At 42.3% G+C, this 18,250-nt stretch overlaps 1 protein-coding gene across 4 annotated transcripts in view; it reads right to left on the bottom strand.

Annotated features, from left to right (window-relative positions):
• Window positions 1–4,338, bottom strand: part of SNX13 (sorting nexin 13) — a 137,881-nt gene extending 133,543 nt beyond the window's left edge. The window contains exon 1 of one of the 4 annotated variants that reach the window (XM_039332663.1): window positions 3,531–4,338. In XM_039332663.1, coding sequence (XP_039188597.1) covers window positions 3,531–3,545 — 15 coding nt within the window. In that variant the 5' untranslated portion in view covers window positions 3,546–4,338. The remainder of the gene's footprint in view (window positions 1–3,530) is intronic. The other 3 variants (XM_039332671.1, XM_039332644.1, XM_039332653.1) reach the window with 3 other exon arrangements.
• Window positions 4,339–18,250: the final 13,912 nt, after the last annotated feature.

Raw genomic sequence — 18,250 nt, 5'->3', positions numbered from 1 at the left:
CCAGTGCTAAATGTCTCCTCGAGGCCTCTCGCTTGGCTGCTTTAGAAGTCTCTTTGACTGAAATGTTTGGTTTTTGCTTTTTTCTCCCCCCCCCCCACTTCTAATTCGTCTGATCTGCGCTTTGTTTGCGCGGGGGAGGAACACTGGTTTGAGTTGCCTGGGGCGAGGAACTGTCTGCCATTGCAGTCTAGATAATCCTGGTCAGGGATTCCTAGAAGTGGGGGGAACCCAAGCACGCAGATCAATTAGTCAGAGATGGAAAACCGGTGCTCGCTCTGAACAATGGCAATGGCAAGAACAGCCAGACAGTTTTCTAATACTGCCTACTCAGGCCCTGTGGCTAAAGGCCACTGGCTATCTGAACAGGTGGTCAAAAAAGATTACCTCTTCACTCCACTTACTTAGGTCCTAAAGACTTGATTTTAACACAATAACACACTTGAAGATAGGCAAAGCCCCAATAATTTGGGATAGCACCCACGAGTTTTCCACACTTGCTGTGGATATAAGAAAATTACTTTACCCCCCCCCCCGGTACGGGCCTGACTCGCAGACCAAGGCACTCAGACAATCTTAGATGTTGAAATGAATCAGAGTAGGCCTCCACAAAATGGCGTCCACCTCGTGGGCCTCTCAAAATGGCGGCCACGCTATGACCATGCAGTCAAAATGGCGGCCGCGGTCCCTTCTGAACCTCCCAAGGAGCTAAGGCCAACCTTTAGTGACAGAAGGGGTAGGAAAGGCAAGGCAACAACCACAATCCAACAAGTGAACGGATAAGCAGGCAAAACCCTGTTCCCCCCGTTTGCTAGAGTCACTTGCAATTTGTTGCATAGCGTCCGCTGCGATCCGTTTGTGGCTGCAGAAGAAGCCTCGTGGCTTCATCATTCGCAAAGTAAAAATGCCAGCGGCCTTCCTAATGAATTGTTGTTCTCCGCTGACCAGCTGGTCAGTAGAATCGCGGACAGCTTCGATCCGTCGGGATGGGAGCCCCCACCCGATCGAGGCCAGCAGCCTCCAACCTCCGAGCCCTGAAGGGCTTCCAAGGTGCAAAGGACAGAGTCCTTGTTCACAAAGCTTTCAGATGATCTAAATCCAATTAGTTAAGGAATTTAGGAAATTTAGAGAATGAAATCCAAATAAATCTAATTAAATCTAATTTAAATCTAGCCTAGCTGAGGAGCCTTCAATTTTGCGTCCTATTGAGATTGAGACTAAGACAAAAACTGGGAAGTCACACCCAGAGGGAGGCGTGGCTAAAGCTTTGTCTTATTCTAACTGAGCAGGAAGGCTGAAATTACCCATCAGTGGCTTCTACATCCATTCTGCTGGAGAAATTTGCAATTTACCTCACATGTAATATGTAATAAAAACATACATTTAAAACTCTGGGAAAAATACATCATCTGAAAAGAAAGCTTTGCAAATAGCATTTTGCTGACTGATATGAATATAATTTCAAATTCCTATTGGAACAAATAAATATTAACTAATCACCACATGAAGGGTAAATCTGTAGTTTATTGTATACCCCACATAAACTCTGGAATGTTTTTTTTCAATTTATTAAGTATGCTTATTTTTTCACACGTTAAATCTGAAAATAGTATCTAAATTCTCTATATGATTCATGCTTAGTATAACAATGAAGACAAACAAAATTCAACATTATATATTATTGCTAAATAAATTAGGATTATTACTAACTTGAGACCAGTTTTCTTCTCAGCCAACTTACCACACAGGGATGCTGTTGTGGGAAAAACTGGTGAAAGCATAATACATGTCACAGTGGACCAATAAGGAATCAAGACAGAAGTTGCAGCCATACAATTGAAGCTCTGTTTGGAAACTTTCTCAATACTGCATACAAATACAAAGTTACAGGAATTTTATTGCAGTGTGATGACTGCTGTCTTGATCTTTTTGATCCCACCATTAACTTATAGGTCATACTGAGCTGAAAAAAATGTAACAATATACTAGCATTTTTACATCAGTACAAAAGTTGATTATGTTGTATCCATTTTGCTGATGAAAAGTTAGAAAAGTTCTAAATTATCTTTTAAACAAAGCAACAAATTGTTTCCTTGCATCAGAAAACTTTTTTTCTGAATAAGCTTTCTCTTTGAGAACTCAAATACCTTTACTGATAAGAGTAGTGTACTTGTTTAGAAATAAAGAATTTTCAGGTTACAAAACATTTTAAGTAAATTATCTGAGGAAAACTCATTAGAATGCAGCTAATGACAAAATAACCAACCATATTTTATACAGAAAGTTGCATGAACAAAATTATGTGATCAGATAATTCCAGTTCAATATGTCGTGAAAATTCATAAAACTGGGCTGAGTAAACTATGGTTAAGTTAACCATGACAAGTATGATTTGAAAAAATATCTAAAGAAAGCATACTAATGAACTGATAGGATAAGCCAAGGCATCATAGTTATCTAATAGGCATCATATATATGCTACCTTTGGATTTATGCCAATACAGAGTACAACTGTAGTGCAAAAGTGCTTCATTGCATCCTGTGTCTGCCTCAGTTTCTACTACAGATTTATACAAAAATACCAAAAATCAATTAAGCACAATAGCTTAAACCACTCAAAAGCAGAATTAGAATTCTCAGAAAACCTTTTTAACAGATACCTTTTAAACAATGCTGTCACACTGTATTGTAAATCTTATCTTATAGTAAGACAGTAAGCAATATTTACAAAAAAACATATTGCTGGCTTCAGCCAAGAAGTGAGCATACAGTACAAGCACTATGAAGTCAAAGTGGCTTGAAAAAGTAGGAGATACCTGAGACACAGAGCCAATGTTGTGCCTCTCCTTTTAAAAATCCCATTTTCACTGGCATGTCCCTCCAAATAATTTTCCTACTTTCATCTGCTCTAATAAAAGATTGTAAAAACATCAGCTCACTCTGCCCTTGCTTTGGAAAATAAACTGCACCATCATATGAAAGAAACTGAGGCAGACACAGGATGCAATGAAGCACTGAAAGCTAAGCCCGGCTACTGGGATCGTCTCAGCTGATGACACAAAGCAACCTCAATACTCGGTTAACCGGGAAAAGAAGGGAGAGAAAAGAGGCTAGTGTTATTCATGTAAAAATAAGCTGGAAAGTAAACACCCTTCCAATAGAGGCCTACGGTAGAATAGTTCTTTTCAGCATTAGAAGCCTAATCACCCTGATGTCTTTTCAAAAGCCAAGGCAAACCCTCCGCTGCTAAGCGTCCGGGAAAATCCCTCACCGACTTCCGAAGTAGCAGCCCCAAAGGAACACTCAAACCACAATACGAGATAAAACTCACTCAAGGCCAATCTACTCCAGAAAAGCGATGCGGCGCTCTGATTGGGCCTAGACAGTCCGAGGCCAAGAGATTGGGTGAAAGAAGTCTTCAGAAAGCTGAAGAGTTCCAGAAAGAGAGGAAAATAAAGCACAAGCGCCTCCACTGCGGACCCCACCAACCTCCTCTCTTTTCCAATCCGCCCCTTTTGAAGCCAAATTTTTACCTCAGCTAACATCATTACTCGCGGTGAAAGCCTCCGGTTCTAGCTCCGCCGCATGGTGCGTCTGTCTCCAGCCGCAGCCCAACGCACACCTCTAAGGGACACCGGCAACTCTCAGCTTCTTCAGCGATCCCTCTGTAACGCCAGTCCCATTCCAACTACCGCCGCCGCCACCCGCTCGAGAGGGGCGGCCATCTTAGCTACGTGAGACGCCGCCGCCGCTGTCAGTGGCGCAGCCGCCCAATGGGGCAGTAAGTTGCGGGGCAGGCCTCTCTCCTTTGGCTGGGCTCCCTGAGCTGGCGCGGTTTGTCTCGCGCCGAGGCAAGCAGAAATTTGTTCGTTCTGTCTGCTGCGCTTCCCAGGACGGGACTTTAAGCTTGCAAAGCAGATCTGGATGAAAAGAGGAGGGCCGAGCCCGGGTTGGTACAGACTGTAGGAGATCCGGGTTTAAATTCGTTCTTGTAGAGTACTGGCGTGTATATGCCTAATGACTCTTACTCAGTAATAAAGGGGGTGGAGCAGGGAGAAGACATTTTACAATATTTATAATCTTGAAGAATAGAGAGTTTAATCTTTAAACTTTAATGGAAAGATTAACAACGGATAACAAGAGGAGAGGAATTGCAACCAGCTGCAGGCACAAATATGCTGACCTCACCTTCTTTTAAAATGTTACTCTTGGCCCTGCAGCTGATAAAACTACCAGCGTGAAGCTGACAGCCCTACTGCCCAACCCATTCCTGCCATAGATTTAACTCCACCAAGTGGTGATGTCCTTATTTACAATGTTCGTGTTAGTGAATGGAATATTCTCCCGTTTTTGTTTCCCTTCCTGCCAAAATCATAAGCCTGCAGGAAAACATCCCCATCCAGGTCATAATTAGGGGCTAAGGACAAATGGCTAGCTCGTGCTTGACCATCAAGATTTGTTCTGGCTTTGTACTAGTATTTTTAAATAGAAACCTTTAATAATTTGCCATTTTGGGACATGTTGTGGTCTTCACATAGGAATTGTGGATTGGGAGTTCTTAAAATGTTACACTGTTCAAAAGCAGGCCATTCAACTATGGAATGTTGTATGATTTAAACAGCCCCAGTATGTAACACCTGGGACCAAATGTAATTCCTAGGATTAGTTGACAACTACAAAGGGCCTCCATTGTTTTAATACCTCTTATACAAGAACTACATTTGTCTGAAGCATCTTTTTGTCTTTGTACCTGAAGTGCTGTGGAGCCCTATTATTTACAATAAACTAAATTACTCTTTAAATACTTGTGCTACCAATTCATCAATATGCTATGACACCTTACTATGTGTCTCAGCCCATGGTGAGTTAAACTATGCCACAATCTCCTTCTCTCAGCGCTTGGAGGCTGCCAAGAGCTGGATGGGGCTGAAACTGAACCCTGGCAAGACAGAATGCTCTGAGTTGGAGTTTTTTGGTAGATGGAAAATTGCCATCTCTGGTCTTGGATGGAGTGTCATTGCCCCAGACAGATCTATAATCTAGGGATTCTCCTGGATTCATAACTCCAGTCATGGCCAGGAGGGTCTTCACATAACTGTGGATTGTGCACCAGTTATGCCTTTCCTGGGTCAACAATCCTTGCTCACGGTCACTCACACCCTAATTACCTCCTGTCTTGACTATTAACAATACATTGTACAAGGGGCTGCCGTTGAAAAGTATCCAGAAACTTCAATTGGTTCAAAATGCAGTGGGCCACATGACATTGTGCAAGCCTTAATGTGACATGTGTTATCTCCTGCAGGAATTGTATTGGCTGATAATTTGCTTCTGAGACCAGTTCATGTGCTGGTTTTCACCTTTAAAGCCCTACATGGCTTGGAAGCAGTTTATTTGAAGAACCGTCTCTTCCATTTACATCTACCTAATCCACACAGGCAAGGAGGCAAGGAATATTATAGGTCTTCTCCTAAGAAGTCCATCTAGCAGAATGAAAAAGATGGACCTTTTCTGTGGTGGCTTTCTCCCTACAGATCATCATTCCATGGATATAAGATTGTACCCCTCTTTCACAAGATCTTGACATTTTTCCAACAGAAATAGGGAATCCAGAGTAGGATAGAGTCTATCAAATGGCTTATTTGATTGACTGTTGTCACCTGGGCAGTGGTGGGTTATTATTTTTTATTGTTTCTTATATTAGGATTTTATCTATGTAAGTCACACAGAGTCACTTAATGTGAACTGGGCAGCCATATAAATTTTCTAAAATAAATATTTACTTTGTGAGGGACCTCTGATAAAGCTTTTTGAAATAGACAAAATTTGTTGGATAACTGCTTCAGTTTGGGAGTGAGAGACTGAAATACCATGCCAAATACCACATTTGCATAAATGCTGACTTCACTTTTTTTTTTTAATGAAATAGACCAGATCTCAAACACAAGGCCCGGGGCTGGATGTGGCCCACGATGTGGTTTCATGTGGCCTGCGAAGCCATCCTGGAAACAGTGAAGGAATGGCCCCCATTGCCTTAGCCCCGGCCCATGCCACCTGGAAGCCAATGTACAATTTTGTGGTGGCCATCTATGCTGAAACACATTCAGTATTAGCTCCACAAGACCATCTGGAAACAGCACGGGACCGGCCCCTTCCGCATTGGCCCCGCGCCCTGGATGCATGCTGGGGAGGTGTCACCCTTTTTGAGGAATGAAGAAATGCATCATCTCCTGGAAGTGGCCAGCAAATTGTCCTCGCCTACTTCACATATCCGGTTTGAGGGGCTCCGGGGCAGGGGTTTCAGCAGGCAGTGGGTCGCTGTCCTCACAGCACTGAGAGGCTGAGCCAGGCGGCACAAATCCAAAAAGAAGTGCATTGCCACTCAACCCCCAGCCTGCCCAATTTCAGCAGGCAGCAAGGTAAAAGCTGGCGAGCTTCGCACTGCCTGGCTCAGGCTCCCGGCATTGTGAAGAGAGTGTCCCACTGCCTGCCGAAACCAGGCAGGCTGGGGCTGGACAGCATTGTGCAGGTAACGTCAACTCTCATGTTGCTCATGACGTCCCCTCTTCCAAAGCCCACCAAGCCAGATATGTGAAGTAGGCAAGGGCCATGTGCTGGCCACTTCCAGGCGATGGTGCATTTATTCATTCCTCACGAAGGGTGACACCTCCCCAGCTGTGTTTTTGCCTGTTTTTCTCCCTCCCTCATCTCAACTATTTTCCTACCACTCTGCTCTTAGGAAGGAAAGGAAGGAAGGAAGGAGAGGGAGGGAGGGTCTGAGGGAAGTCCTGCCATAGTCCTGCCCTGCTGCCCTTTCACCATCCCCTTGCCCCTTCCTCCTGGCCTATCCTGGCAGTCTCCCATCCTATTGCTAAGGAAGCTTTGGATACAAAGCCAGGTCTCCTCCCATGGAGAGGGAATGGGCCTTCCTCTGATTTTGTCCTCATATCCATCATGAGCAACCTGGCTAAGGAGAGCAAACACAGCTGCAGCAGCCTTGAGGAGGAGGTAAGTGCAACTGGGCACCCTCTTAGGGTAGTGGGGCTGGGCTTGGCGCCGCAGGTGCTTGAGGGCCAAGCTGGGCGTTTGACCTCTGCTGCCCAGGGCTCTGGGAAGCCCTCGGCACCATCCAGCCTCCCCCTCGCATGGCCTGAGAGGAACAGTGAGGCTCTTCCAGTGAACCATGCCTTGGCACTTGCCCCGGTCCCACCCCCTTCTGCTAGAGACCTCAGATCTGTCTGACTCCTGCCCAGGCCCCCACAGGCATCCTTGACGCGAACAATGTAGAGCTGGCCATGCCCACCCAGTAGGCCACACCCATTCCAGCCATGCCCACCCAGTAGGCCACATCTACCCTAGCCACACCTACCCGGCCCCTGAGGACAACCACAATGCTGATGTGGCCCTCAATGAAATTGAGTTTGACACCCCTGAAATAGATAGTGGAGTGTAATAGTGTGAAACAGAAAGTTCATCCTGTAACTTCCCCTTTGTCCAGAATAGTAGTTCTCAAAGGATGGTCTGGGGATTCTGAGGGAGTTTCAGGAGGCTTGTAAAATCAAATATCTGTATTATTTCTAAATCCTTTATTAACTATAGCTCTTTGGATCCTGGGTCATTATTAGGAAGGTAAATGAACTGAACTGAATAAATGAAACGAACTGAACTGAAAATAAATAATAAATTATTTAGACAAGATGATAGAAGGGGGAAATCATCAAATTTGCAGATAACACCAAGCTGGCAGAAATAGCCAACACTCCAAAATATAGGCTCTAGATCAGTGGTTCTCAACCTTTTTAATGTCGCAACCCCCAACCGGTCATAAGTCGAGGATTACCCAACCGGTTGTAAGTCGAGGTCTACCCAATTGGTCGTAAGTAGAGGACTTTCCCTGTCCGGGAGCGCCGTGCATGCGTGGTGCTGCCCCCTGCGCCGGCCGAAGCATAGCTGGCAAGCGGCAGAGACGACGCAGGCCGACCACCGGCTGGGCCACCAGCTGGCCCAGCCCAAGGGAAGTAAGGCACCCGCCGGACCCCACATGCGCTAGCAACCCTCCCTGCGCCTGCTGGCCTCCCACCTCCCACCCCTGGCCCTCTTTTACTTACATTTTTAGTAGTTGCTCAGCAGGGAGGGGTGGAAACTTCCAGACAGCTCGCCTTTGCTGCAGACAACTTGCAGCACGGTTTGCAGAATGGGACTTTTGGTGGGCTCAGCAGGGCAGAGACAGCCTGGACAATTCCTATTGGCTTTTGAAAGCCAATAGAATTAGACTCTATTCAAGAGAATCTATTCTATTGGCTTTCAAAAGCCAATAGAATAAAAGGGAGTAGCACAGCTAAGGAAAAGGGGGAAAATGGCAGACTGTGTTGTTCGGTGATCCCCGTGAAATGGTCGTTCGACCCCAAATGGGGTCCCGACCCACAGGTTGAGAACTGCTGCTCTAGATACAGAAGAATCTTGACAGACTTGAACATTATCTAACAAAATGAAATTTAATGGTGACAAAAATAAGGTTCTACATTTAGGCAACCCCTCCCTCCAAATGTATAGGGCATGCTCAATAATAGTAAATGTGAGAAGAATCTTGGAGTCCTAGTGCAGGGCTTTTCAACCAGTGGTACGGGTACCACCTGTGGTACATTGGCACCTGGCAGGTAGTACGCGACCATCCTAGAAAAGAAGCAGGGGAGGGGAATAAGCTGAACCGGTGGCAGCACCTCACAAGCCTGAGCGAGAGATGGCTGGAGCTGCAGGGCTGTCAGGGATCAGTGGAAGCGCCAGGATTAGCGCCAGGCTCCAGTTGTAGCTTGGTGCTGATCCTGGTGCTTCTTCTGAGCCTTGAAGAAGCACCAGTCAGCTGGAAAGCAGCACTGATCCTGGCACTTCTGCTGAGCCCAGAAGAAGTGCCGATCAGCTGGAATGTTGCAGCATCTCCAGGGTCTTGTGATTTACATTCAGATGCTTGGCAACTGATTCATATTTATGATGATCACAGTGTCCCAGGGTCATGTGAACTGACCAAAACCTGCTGCAACTACCCCACCCCCGCTGCCAATCTCAACAGAAATGCTCACAACAATGAAAACCTCAGACAGGAGGAAGAACGCGGGTGGGCAGGCAGGCAAGCGTCTTGCTCGGCTGTGCCTTGTGGGGCACTTTTTTCAATGCCATTGTAACTTTGAACAGTCACTAAGCGAACTGTTGTAAATTAAGGACTACCTGTACTTTATCACTTTTTTCCTTTTTTTTTTTTTTTGGTCATCAAGTTTTTGACACCTTGCTAGGTGACTGGTGGTACTTGGATGTTGCCATATCCTAAAAGTGGTACAATGGGTGAAAAGGTTGAAAAGCCCTGTCCTAGTGGACAATCACTTAAATATGAATCAGCATTGTGCAGAACCTGTGAAAAAAGCCAACACAGTCCTAGACTGCATTAACAGAGGGATAGAATTAAGATCATGTGAAGTTTTAGTACCATTTTATAATGCCTTGGTAAGGCCACACTTGGAATATTGGATCCAACTTTGGTTGTCACAATGTAAAACAGATGTTGAGATTCTAGAAAAAGTGCAGAGAAGAGTAACTAATATGGTTAGGATATTGAAGACTAAAACATATGAAAAATGGTTGAAGGAATAGAATATGTCTAGTTTAATGAAATGAAGGACTACAGATGAAATGATAACAATGTTCTAATATCTAAGGGACTGCCACAAAGAAGAACAGGGTCAATCTATTCTATAAAGTAACTGAGGGCAGAAGCAATGCATGAAAGCTAATTAAGGAGGGAACCAACCTAAAACTAAGAAAAACAGTTAGAACAATTAATCAGTGCTTCCAGAAGTTCCCTTGTCTTCACATAAGACACTGAAGTTTTAAGAAGAAATTGTTCTACTATTTGTCTGAAATGGTATAGGAGCTGTATTTGAGCAAGAGATTGAACTTGAAGATCTCCAAAATCCTTTCTAACTCTTATTATTCTTTTATTCTATTAAAGTAAAGAGCTCCTTTGACCAAGATGTTTAAGAACCGCTGCTGTACAGCAGCACCTTGCAAAACCTTTATCACTTCCTTCAGCAGAGATCTCTGCAGTGTTTTCGATAGTTTCAACTGTAGATAAGTAAAGTGTTCCAAAAGCATGGAGTTTTGTTCTGCATGAAATGACAGTATGGATCAGAACCATATGCAAAAATAACTACAGATACAGAAAACACTTTACCAGAGAAACTTATATTCAACTAATGAAAAACTGTAGATTATCTATTGCACTCTCACACCCATACCCTTGTAAGATCTATGAAATCCCTCCCCCCCGACATATGAAGTCCTTAAAAGTATCTTTGTAAAAAAAAAAAAAACTTTCACAGCAAGCTGACGGGATCCTGAATGGAGACAGAAATAAGAGCTAGTTAGAAAATTGTGGTTTGGTAAACCAAATTGTTGACCATATCTGAAAGATGGTATGGCTAGCAACTGACCCAGTAGAAAGGTGTAAATAATAAATAAGTCACATAAATAGGTTTATCTAAAATATTCCAATGTCAAGCTGTAGTTTCCACTGTATCTCCTTTTTTGTTGTTGTGTCTGTGCCTTTCTCTACCTTACAATGTAGTATGTCAATAGTAAATAGGCTGTGGTTTTGCTATTGTTCATAACTACTAAGTAAACTATCGAAGCTTTGCTGAGTGTACAACATATACTGTAATAATTTTGGATATAAGCTCAGAGTCACCTTGTAAGGGAGATAGGTGGTAAAAAATTATAAATAATTTAAAAAATAAAAATTGTATCTTTTCATATAGGCAGTCCTTAGCTGATGCAGCTGCCAAAAGAGTCAATGCAGTCCTGGGCTGCATCAACAGAGGGATAGTATCAAGATGTGTTATTGCTGCTTTATACTACATGATGTGTTATTGCTGCTTTATACTACACTAATGAGACCACACTTAGAATACTACATCCATTTCTGGTTTCCATAATACAAAAAAGATGCAGGTGAAGGTTCATTCTCCAACCTTGGATTGGTTTCCAAAAGTTCCATTACAAGGCTAGGTAACATCTTCAGCACTGTTTAAGGAATGTCAGAGTCAGTGCTCTTCTATTTATAAGAGCTTCAGGTGTGGGTGTGTCAAGTGAGGGTCTTGTGATGAGTCAAAAGAGAGAGGCTTATGATGGGTCTAGTGATGGGGAGGTTACTTCAGATCAAGGTCGAAGGCTGGTATTCCATAAAAATTCAGACACATTGATCTACAACCAGCCTACAAACCCCTCAGAATCCAAATCAATCCCACAGCCAACCAGAGATAGCATCAACCCTCAATCAACTCACACAAACCCCTTCCACCCCTAGCAGTTCCTGACCTGATGTAATCTCCCAATCATAAGACCCAACACCAGCCTCTCTCTGATGACTCATCACAAACCCTCACTTGACATACCCACACCTGAAGCCCTTATAAATACAAGAGCATTGACACAGACATCCCCTAAACACCACAATGTTACCTAGCCTGGTAACAAAACATTCAGAAACCAACCCACAAGGTTGGAGAACAACCTTCACTCTCATCCTATATCTGAGCTACAGATATTCACTACTATTGCAAAAAAAAAAAAAAAAGATATTGAGATCCTATAAAAAGTGCAGAGAAGAGCAACAAAGATATTTAGGGGACTGGAGGCTAAAACATGAAGTTACATGAATTGGGAATGTCTAGTCCAGCGGTTCTCAACCTATGGGTCGTGACCCCATTTGGGGTCGAACAACCATTTCATGGGGGTCACCAAACAAGGCTGTCCGCCATTTTCCCCCCTTTTCTTTAGCTGTGCTACTCCCTCTTATTCTATTGGCTTTTGAAAAGGCCTTCTTGAATAGAGTCTAATTCTATTGGCTTTCAAAAACCAATAGGAATTGTCCAGACTGTCTCTGCCCTGCTGAGCCCGCCAAAAGCCCCAGTCTGCAAAGAGTGCTGCAAGACGAACTTTCTGGAAAGCTTCCCTCCCTGCTGAGCAACTACTAAAAGTAAGTAAAAGAGGGCCAGGGGTGGGAGGTGGGAGGCCGGTGGGTGCAGGGAGGGTTGCTGCCATGCGTGGGGCCCGGCAGGTGCCTTACCTCCCTTGGGATGGGCCAGCTGGTGGCCCAGCCGGTGGTTGCCCTGCACCCTCGCTGCCACATACTATGGCTGCCCAGGAGTGCCTGGGCCTGCCTGCCGCCGCACCAAATGTGCGGTGGCCAAGGTAAGGCTAGCAGGGTAGCGGCGGGCGCAGGGAGGGTTGCTGGCATGCGTGGGGCCCGGTGGGTGCCTTACCTCCCTTGGGCTGGGCCAGCTGGTGGCCCAGCTGGTGGTCGCCCTGCGCCCTCGCTGCCATGTGCCATGGCCGCCCAGGAGCGCCTGTGCCTGCCTGCCGTCGCACCAAACGTGTGGTGGCCAAGGTAAGGCTAGCAGGGCAGTGGCAGGTGCAGGGAAGGTTGCTGGCATGCGTGGGGCCCGGCGGGTGGCTTACCTCCCTTGGGCTAGGCCAGCTGGTGGCCCAGCCGGTGGTCGGCCTGCGCTGTCGCTGCCTCTTGCCAGCTATGCCTTGGCCGGCGCAGGGGGCAGCACCATGCATGCGTGGTGCTCCCGGGCTGAGGCAGTTGCTGGGCGATGGCCCTCGTGCAGCCACAGGAGAGGAGGCGGAGCGTGCGCGCCTCCTCCTGCCCTCCCTGCAGGGAAATACAGGTAGTTCTCGACTTACAACCACATGGTTGGGGTCACGGCATTGGGAAGGTTGAGAACCACTGGTCTAGTCTAATGAAGAGAAGGACAAGATGTGATATGATAGCAGTTTTCCAGTATCTAAGGGGCTGTCATAAAGAAAAAAGAGTCAACCTATTTTCCAAAGCACCTAAAGGCAGAATAAGAAATGATGGAAACTTATCGAAGAGAGATCCACTCTAGAACTAAGGAGAAATTTCATCACAGTGAGAACAATTTATCAGTGGAATGACTTGTATTCAGAAGTTATGGCTTTTTAAGAAGAGATTGGACAGCCATTTATCTGAAATGGTACAGGGTCTCCTGCTTGTGCAGGGACTAGAAGATCTCTAAGGTTCCTTCCAATTCTGTAATTCTGTTATATTGTTAATGGCTACTCATTCAGCAACCCTTTGAAGTTACATTAGCACTGAATTGTGGTTAGGAGTATCCCATCACCTCTGCCCTCAGTTTGGGTGCTTGGCAACTAATCTGCACTTAACAGGACCATAGGATCACACTTTGTGACCTTGAGCCAGCAAAGAACATTGCAAACTGTTCAAATAAGTTTTCTTCTTTGGTATGCCTTCCCCTAGCCTTTTGGCTCTCATCGTGTCTCACAGCCCACCTGAACATTCTCCCCAAATCTTGCTCCTCCCACTCTATGTCTCCCTCACCATCCATGCATCTTGCCTAAGCCTCACTGCACTTGTGCCACATCTTTCTTGCCACATGACACTTGGCATTGTTTCCTGCCAGGCAGCAACAACCTCAAGTTTCTCACTCACATTGTGCATCCCTCACCACACATGCACCTTTACAATCCTCCCTAAGCTTTGCTGCACTTGCACCTCAGCTGCCCAGACTCACAGTTACTTTCCTCCACCTAGAAACTGTCGCCCTAATCCTATATGAACTGTCTGGAATTTGCAACTTCCTGCTGGCTTCCCCATGGATTTTGGTTTTTGGAAGCCAGCAAGAAGTTGCAAGCAGATTCTTGCTTAACAGCAAGTAACATTCTTACTTTAATGATGGCAACAGGTACTGCAGGGATTGTCATCACTAATCAATATAATCATGTGATATCACATGTTACAATATCATTTAGTTGTACACATTCTGGCCCCAATTGCTCAATAGCTGTTGGACTACCAGTGCATAATAATTATAGAAATATGTACCATAATGTTCATTTTTAATAGGTTCCATAATCCTCTTTTCATTTTTCATATGCTGTCAAAAATAGGCACATGAAAAGAATCTCATTTAGCTAGAGCTGTCTCCTGATTATGAATGTTTTTTCATTCTGTTATCAGAAAACTTAGGGCAAAGGCATTAAATAACTTTTTGTATTTTCCTGCTTCCTTTTATCAATGTGAGGGAGGAGGCAGAACTAGTGCAAAAATAAGAAATACAAATTTATTCAAAACATACCTCATAGTTTACTGTAGTGTCTTGTTTTTCAAAAGCTTATGGCATTTACTACCCCCCCCAAACCAGAATTTAATCACAACAGACTGATTAACTTAAACAACCAGTGTTGCTTAGCCAAAAAAAGTTTCTGAATAAAAACACAATATTTAGTAGGAGCCATTTAGGTTCTTGTTTTCAATGTGGTTTCATAGTGCTTAGATGACTCTACTGTTCATATTCCATTTATTTAGTTGAGACACCAGATGGGCCAGCCATGTTCATATAAAATTGTGAGGGCTAGCAAATGTCTTAGTAGATAATGTTGTCTTTGTTAACTGAAATAGCATCTGCTGTTTCTGAGGAATCAGCATTTACATAATCCACTCAACTTAGTAAATTGTTTTTTATACCTTCCATTTTTCATTTCCTTCTTTTATTTCCCTCCAGTTTTGAAGGCACGTATTATAGGCACTGTTTGTCTCTATACAGCCTCAGATTAATGCTTCCTTATCTGCATACCTTGAAACTTTTCAGAATTAGTGTAACTGTGCACTGGTCATTTATGCTGCATTCTTTTAATCAATTTGCGTTTCAACTAAAAATAATGAAATACATTATTTTATTGCTAAAAATAAACTAAATTGCTAAAGAAATAAACAACTACTTCAAGAATATGATGAGGCAAGCAAATAAATTGCCTCCTAGGGTGGGATATCAAATCTGACAAAAAGATGGTTGCAACAGTGTTGAAGCTTTTGCTCATACATGTTGCTGTCATCTGCCTGCTTTGAGCTTCCCCCACAAACACCACTAGATAATATTCTTCTGAACTAAGCATAAATGCAGCATATACTATTTTTGATGCAACATTTGGGGCTATTTATTTATTTATTTGGTACCACCTATCTCAGAGTGACTTTGAATGGTGTACAGTTAAAAGCATAAAATCCATATTAAAAATGCAGTCCATCAATAAAAGGAACCAGGTAGAAAACAAAACAAAACAAAACAAAAAAACATTAGGAGAGCCTTAAGGCGCCAACCACCCCAGGGTTGTTTGCTGCTCTGCAAGTCCTATATATGCTGGCATAGCTGGCTCTTAAACTTTTAAAAGGCCAGGAAAGGACCAACCTCATCTCTGGAGAGAGGATATCCACAGGGAGGAGACAATGGCAGAAAAAGTCCTATACCCTGCCAGTCAAATTTTTTTAATTAACTTATCTTCCCTGTCTGACCATGTGAAATAGGCTGATGTGGTAGGGATAAGACTATTCTTCAGGTGCCCTGGCCCCTGTTGTGTGGAATATTTGTCTTTTAATTTATTTTCCTAAGTTTACTTTTGTTTAAATAATTTTATTATAGCTGTCCATGTGTTAAAACAGAGCAGAAAAAAAACAGAAAGGAAAGAGTTACATTGTATATTAAATACCCACATCTACTTAGAAATGCAGGAAGCAAAATAATTGTTCACCCAAATAAGGAAAAACTTCTTGATACCTTCCAAAAACAATTTGCAGACCTTTCAAAGAGATATAAAGTTACAAGGATAGCGAAACTTTAAATATACCATTATAGCTTGGAAGACAAACTCTTGACAAGTGTGGTTCTTCCAGAAAATTCCTGCTTCTCTTGCTGAATCAGTTGAGGATCAGTTCCCCTTGATAATATACTAAGCAGTAGAGACTTAGATGAGGAAGAAGTAGGAAGCAGAAATAGAATTTCAGTACTGGGGAAAGTGACATGTAATGCTCTTGATTTTAAGTGATACTAAAACTGAGTATAATAAGATATGTATCTTGAATTTTCAAATCATAGCATTGGTGAGTAGAATTGGACAACAGAGAAGCTAGTGGAAAAAGGACCTCAAAAGGAAATAAAATAAGGAAGAAATAATAAATACTGGGAATTCCATCACTGATGACAAGTATAATTAAAATTCAGAACATCAAACATGCAACTCAAATACTAGAGTTTAGATCCTAACTAGGATTAGCATAACTTTAAATTACTTTAAATTCTCCAGTATTTAATAGTGCACCAGTAAAACATGTTTTGCTGAGCACCTCTGGCACCTCTAAAAAGAGCAGGAAAAATTGCTGGCTTCCGGTTCCGGTTCACAGCGGTGCGGTCGAGCCAAGGGAGTTGTCCCTTTGCCAATCAAGTTTCCCCTGCCGGTAGACCCCTTAGAGGGTCAAAAAGGTGCTCTGGAGGAGCATCTACCGTTGAGCAGGCTTCTCAGATAGTTGCAGAGGGGTGGCGGTGTCCTCTGTGCACCAAGTATCTCCTTTGGGCCGACAGGGTAAAGATCAGCCAGAAAAATGGCCGATTATTTAGCTGTGCCAACCGCAAGCCACAAGATCAGCTAAGCAAATGGACCCACCGTGGAGAACTCAGTGAGACTTTCCTTTCATCTCTATTTTCTTTATGCCTGTGAAAAGTTTTTTTTTTTTAATTATTCCCTTTTCTGGTGAAGTGGCTTTTTAAATGGGGGAAGAGAAACACAAAGGATTAAATTTATTTTTGTTTTAATGGTTGATTTTATTCTTGGATATTGGGAGCCTCAAGAAAGTTTTTTTTGTTCTCTTTTAATATTTGGAGAATATTGTTTGCTTTTATTTTTATGGTGTCTGGAAGGATTGAACATTTGATTACTTTCTGGGGGACACTCTCTGACAAATTTATTCATTGTACTTGCTATCTTTTCTTCACTGGAAAGGCTTTCATTTTGTACAAAGGAAAAAGGCGAGGAAACTGGGAGGAGATGGATATTGTAATCATTGTTTAAATATAGTCTCCTCTAAAAGGATAAGGATTTAAAAGACAATAAAGATGGAGGAAACCGGCATAGATATTAGTTATAAATATATTTTGGACAAAATTTTGGAAAATACGGAGAAGATAATTGCTTGCTCAAAGGAGATTTCTTTGTATCAACAAAGCAGAGCACAAGGACTAAGTGAAACATCAGCTTATGTTCAAGAGACTTGTTCTCCGCTTACTGAGTTGAAAGAAGTAGACTCACAGGTGGATCATCAATCGATATTGGAAAAAATACTTGCTGCCAATGGACAAATAATCAACGATAAGGAAATGGAGGATATTACTTCAGAAGAACAAGCTGGCTTGCAGATGCCATTTGATTTTGTGATAGAGAAAAAATCATGGGAAGAGGAGCAAGGTTTGATCAAAGAGGATGATATAAAAGAAAGGATTCTAATTGAAATTTATACAATGCTAAAACAAAGGAGAATGATGTTCAGCCATGAGTTATTCAGACTAGCTATAACTTTTATATTAACTTAACAAAATGCACAATGGGAGTTTCTTTTTTGGTATGTATAATGTGGCAGGCAGAGGCCCAATTATGGAAACCTATTTGGAATAAAAAGAGGCCCAGAATAAGATATAAATATTAAATTTGATTATAGTAAGGTGGTAAAAGTTTCATAATGATCCAGACTGATTTGGATTTGGAATTAAAAAGCCTTTATATGTTTTTAATATTAAAAATGGTACAATGAGAAAAGAACTGAAATAGGGGAAAAGATGGAATTAATTATTGGAGATTTGGAGACACTGTGAAAAACAATAGAAGATTGGTGAGAAAGAAAATAATTTATTTTTGGAGTTAATAATGCTTAAATTTTAAAAAAACACTTGGGGCACATGAATAGTAAATGATTATATTAGCTTAAGATTAAATATTTGCAAAATTAAGAAAGCATGATACAGGATTTTTGGGATGGATAATGAGTTTTTAAATTCTTATTGATTAATAAAATTTATATATTCAATGAAAATTTGTTTTAGAAATATTTTAATGAGTCTATAACAATATAAATAGACAGAGAATGTTAGTTTATTTTTAATTATATTTTTAATTATATAGCTTAGATGAAATGTTATATTAGTGAATGAACTGGTTTTAGAAAGATAATGACTTGATTATAATGTTTTTAAATAAATGGAGTTCATTAAGTTTAAGTTTAAATGTGTGAAGAAATATAGGTTTTTATAGATTAAAATTTTTATTGAATAATGCAGTTGATGGTTAGATATAATAATGAATGAATTCATTTGAAAATGTATTAATTAATTAATGT

This window comes from Crotalus tigris, unplaced genomic scaffold, assembly GCF_016545835.1.
Source record: "Crotalus tigris isolate CLP2741 ecotype Arizona unplaced genomic scaffold, ASM1654583v1 scf7180000017624.2573661763:2888555, whole genome shotgun sequence".
NCBI lineage: Eukaryota > Metazoa > Chordata > Lepidosauria > Squamata > Viperidae > Crotalus > Crotalus tigris.
The sequence above is the reverse complement of the archived record's forward strand: the minus strand, read 5'-3'. Positions and strand labels throughout refer to the sequence as shown.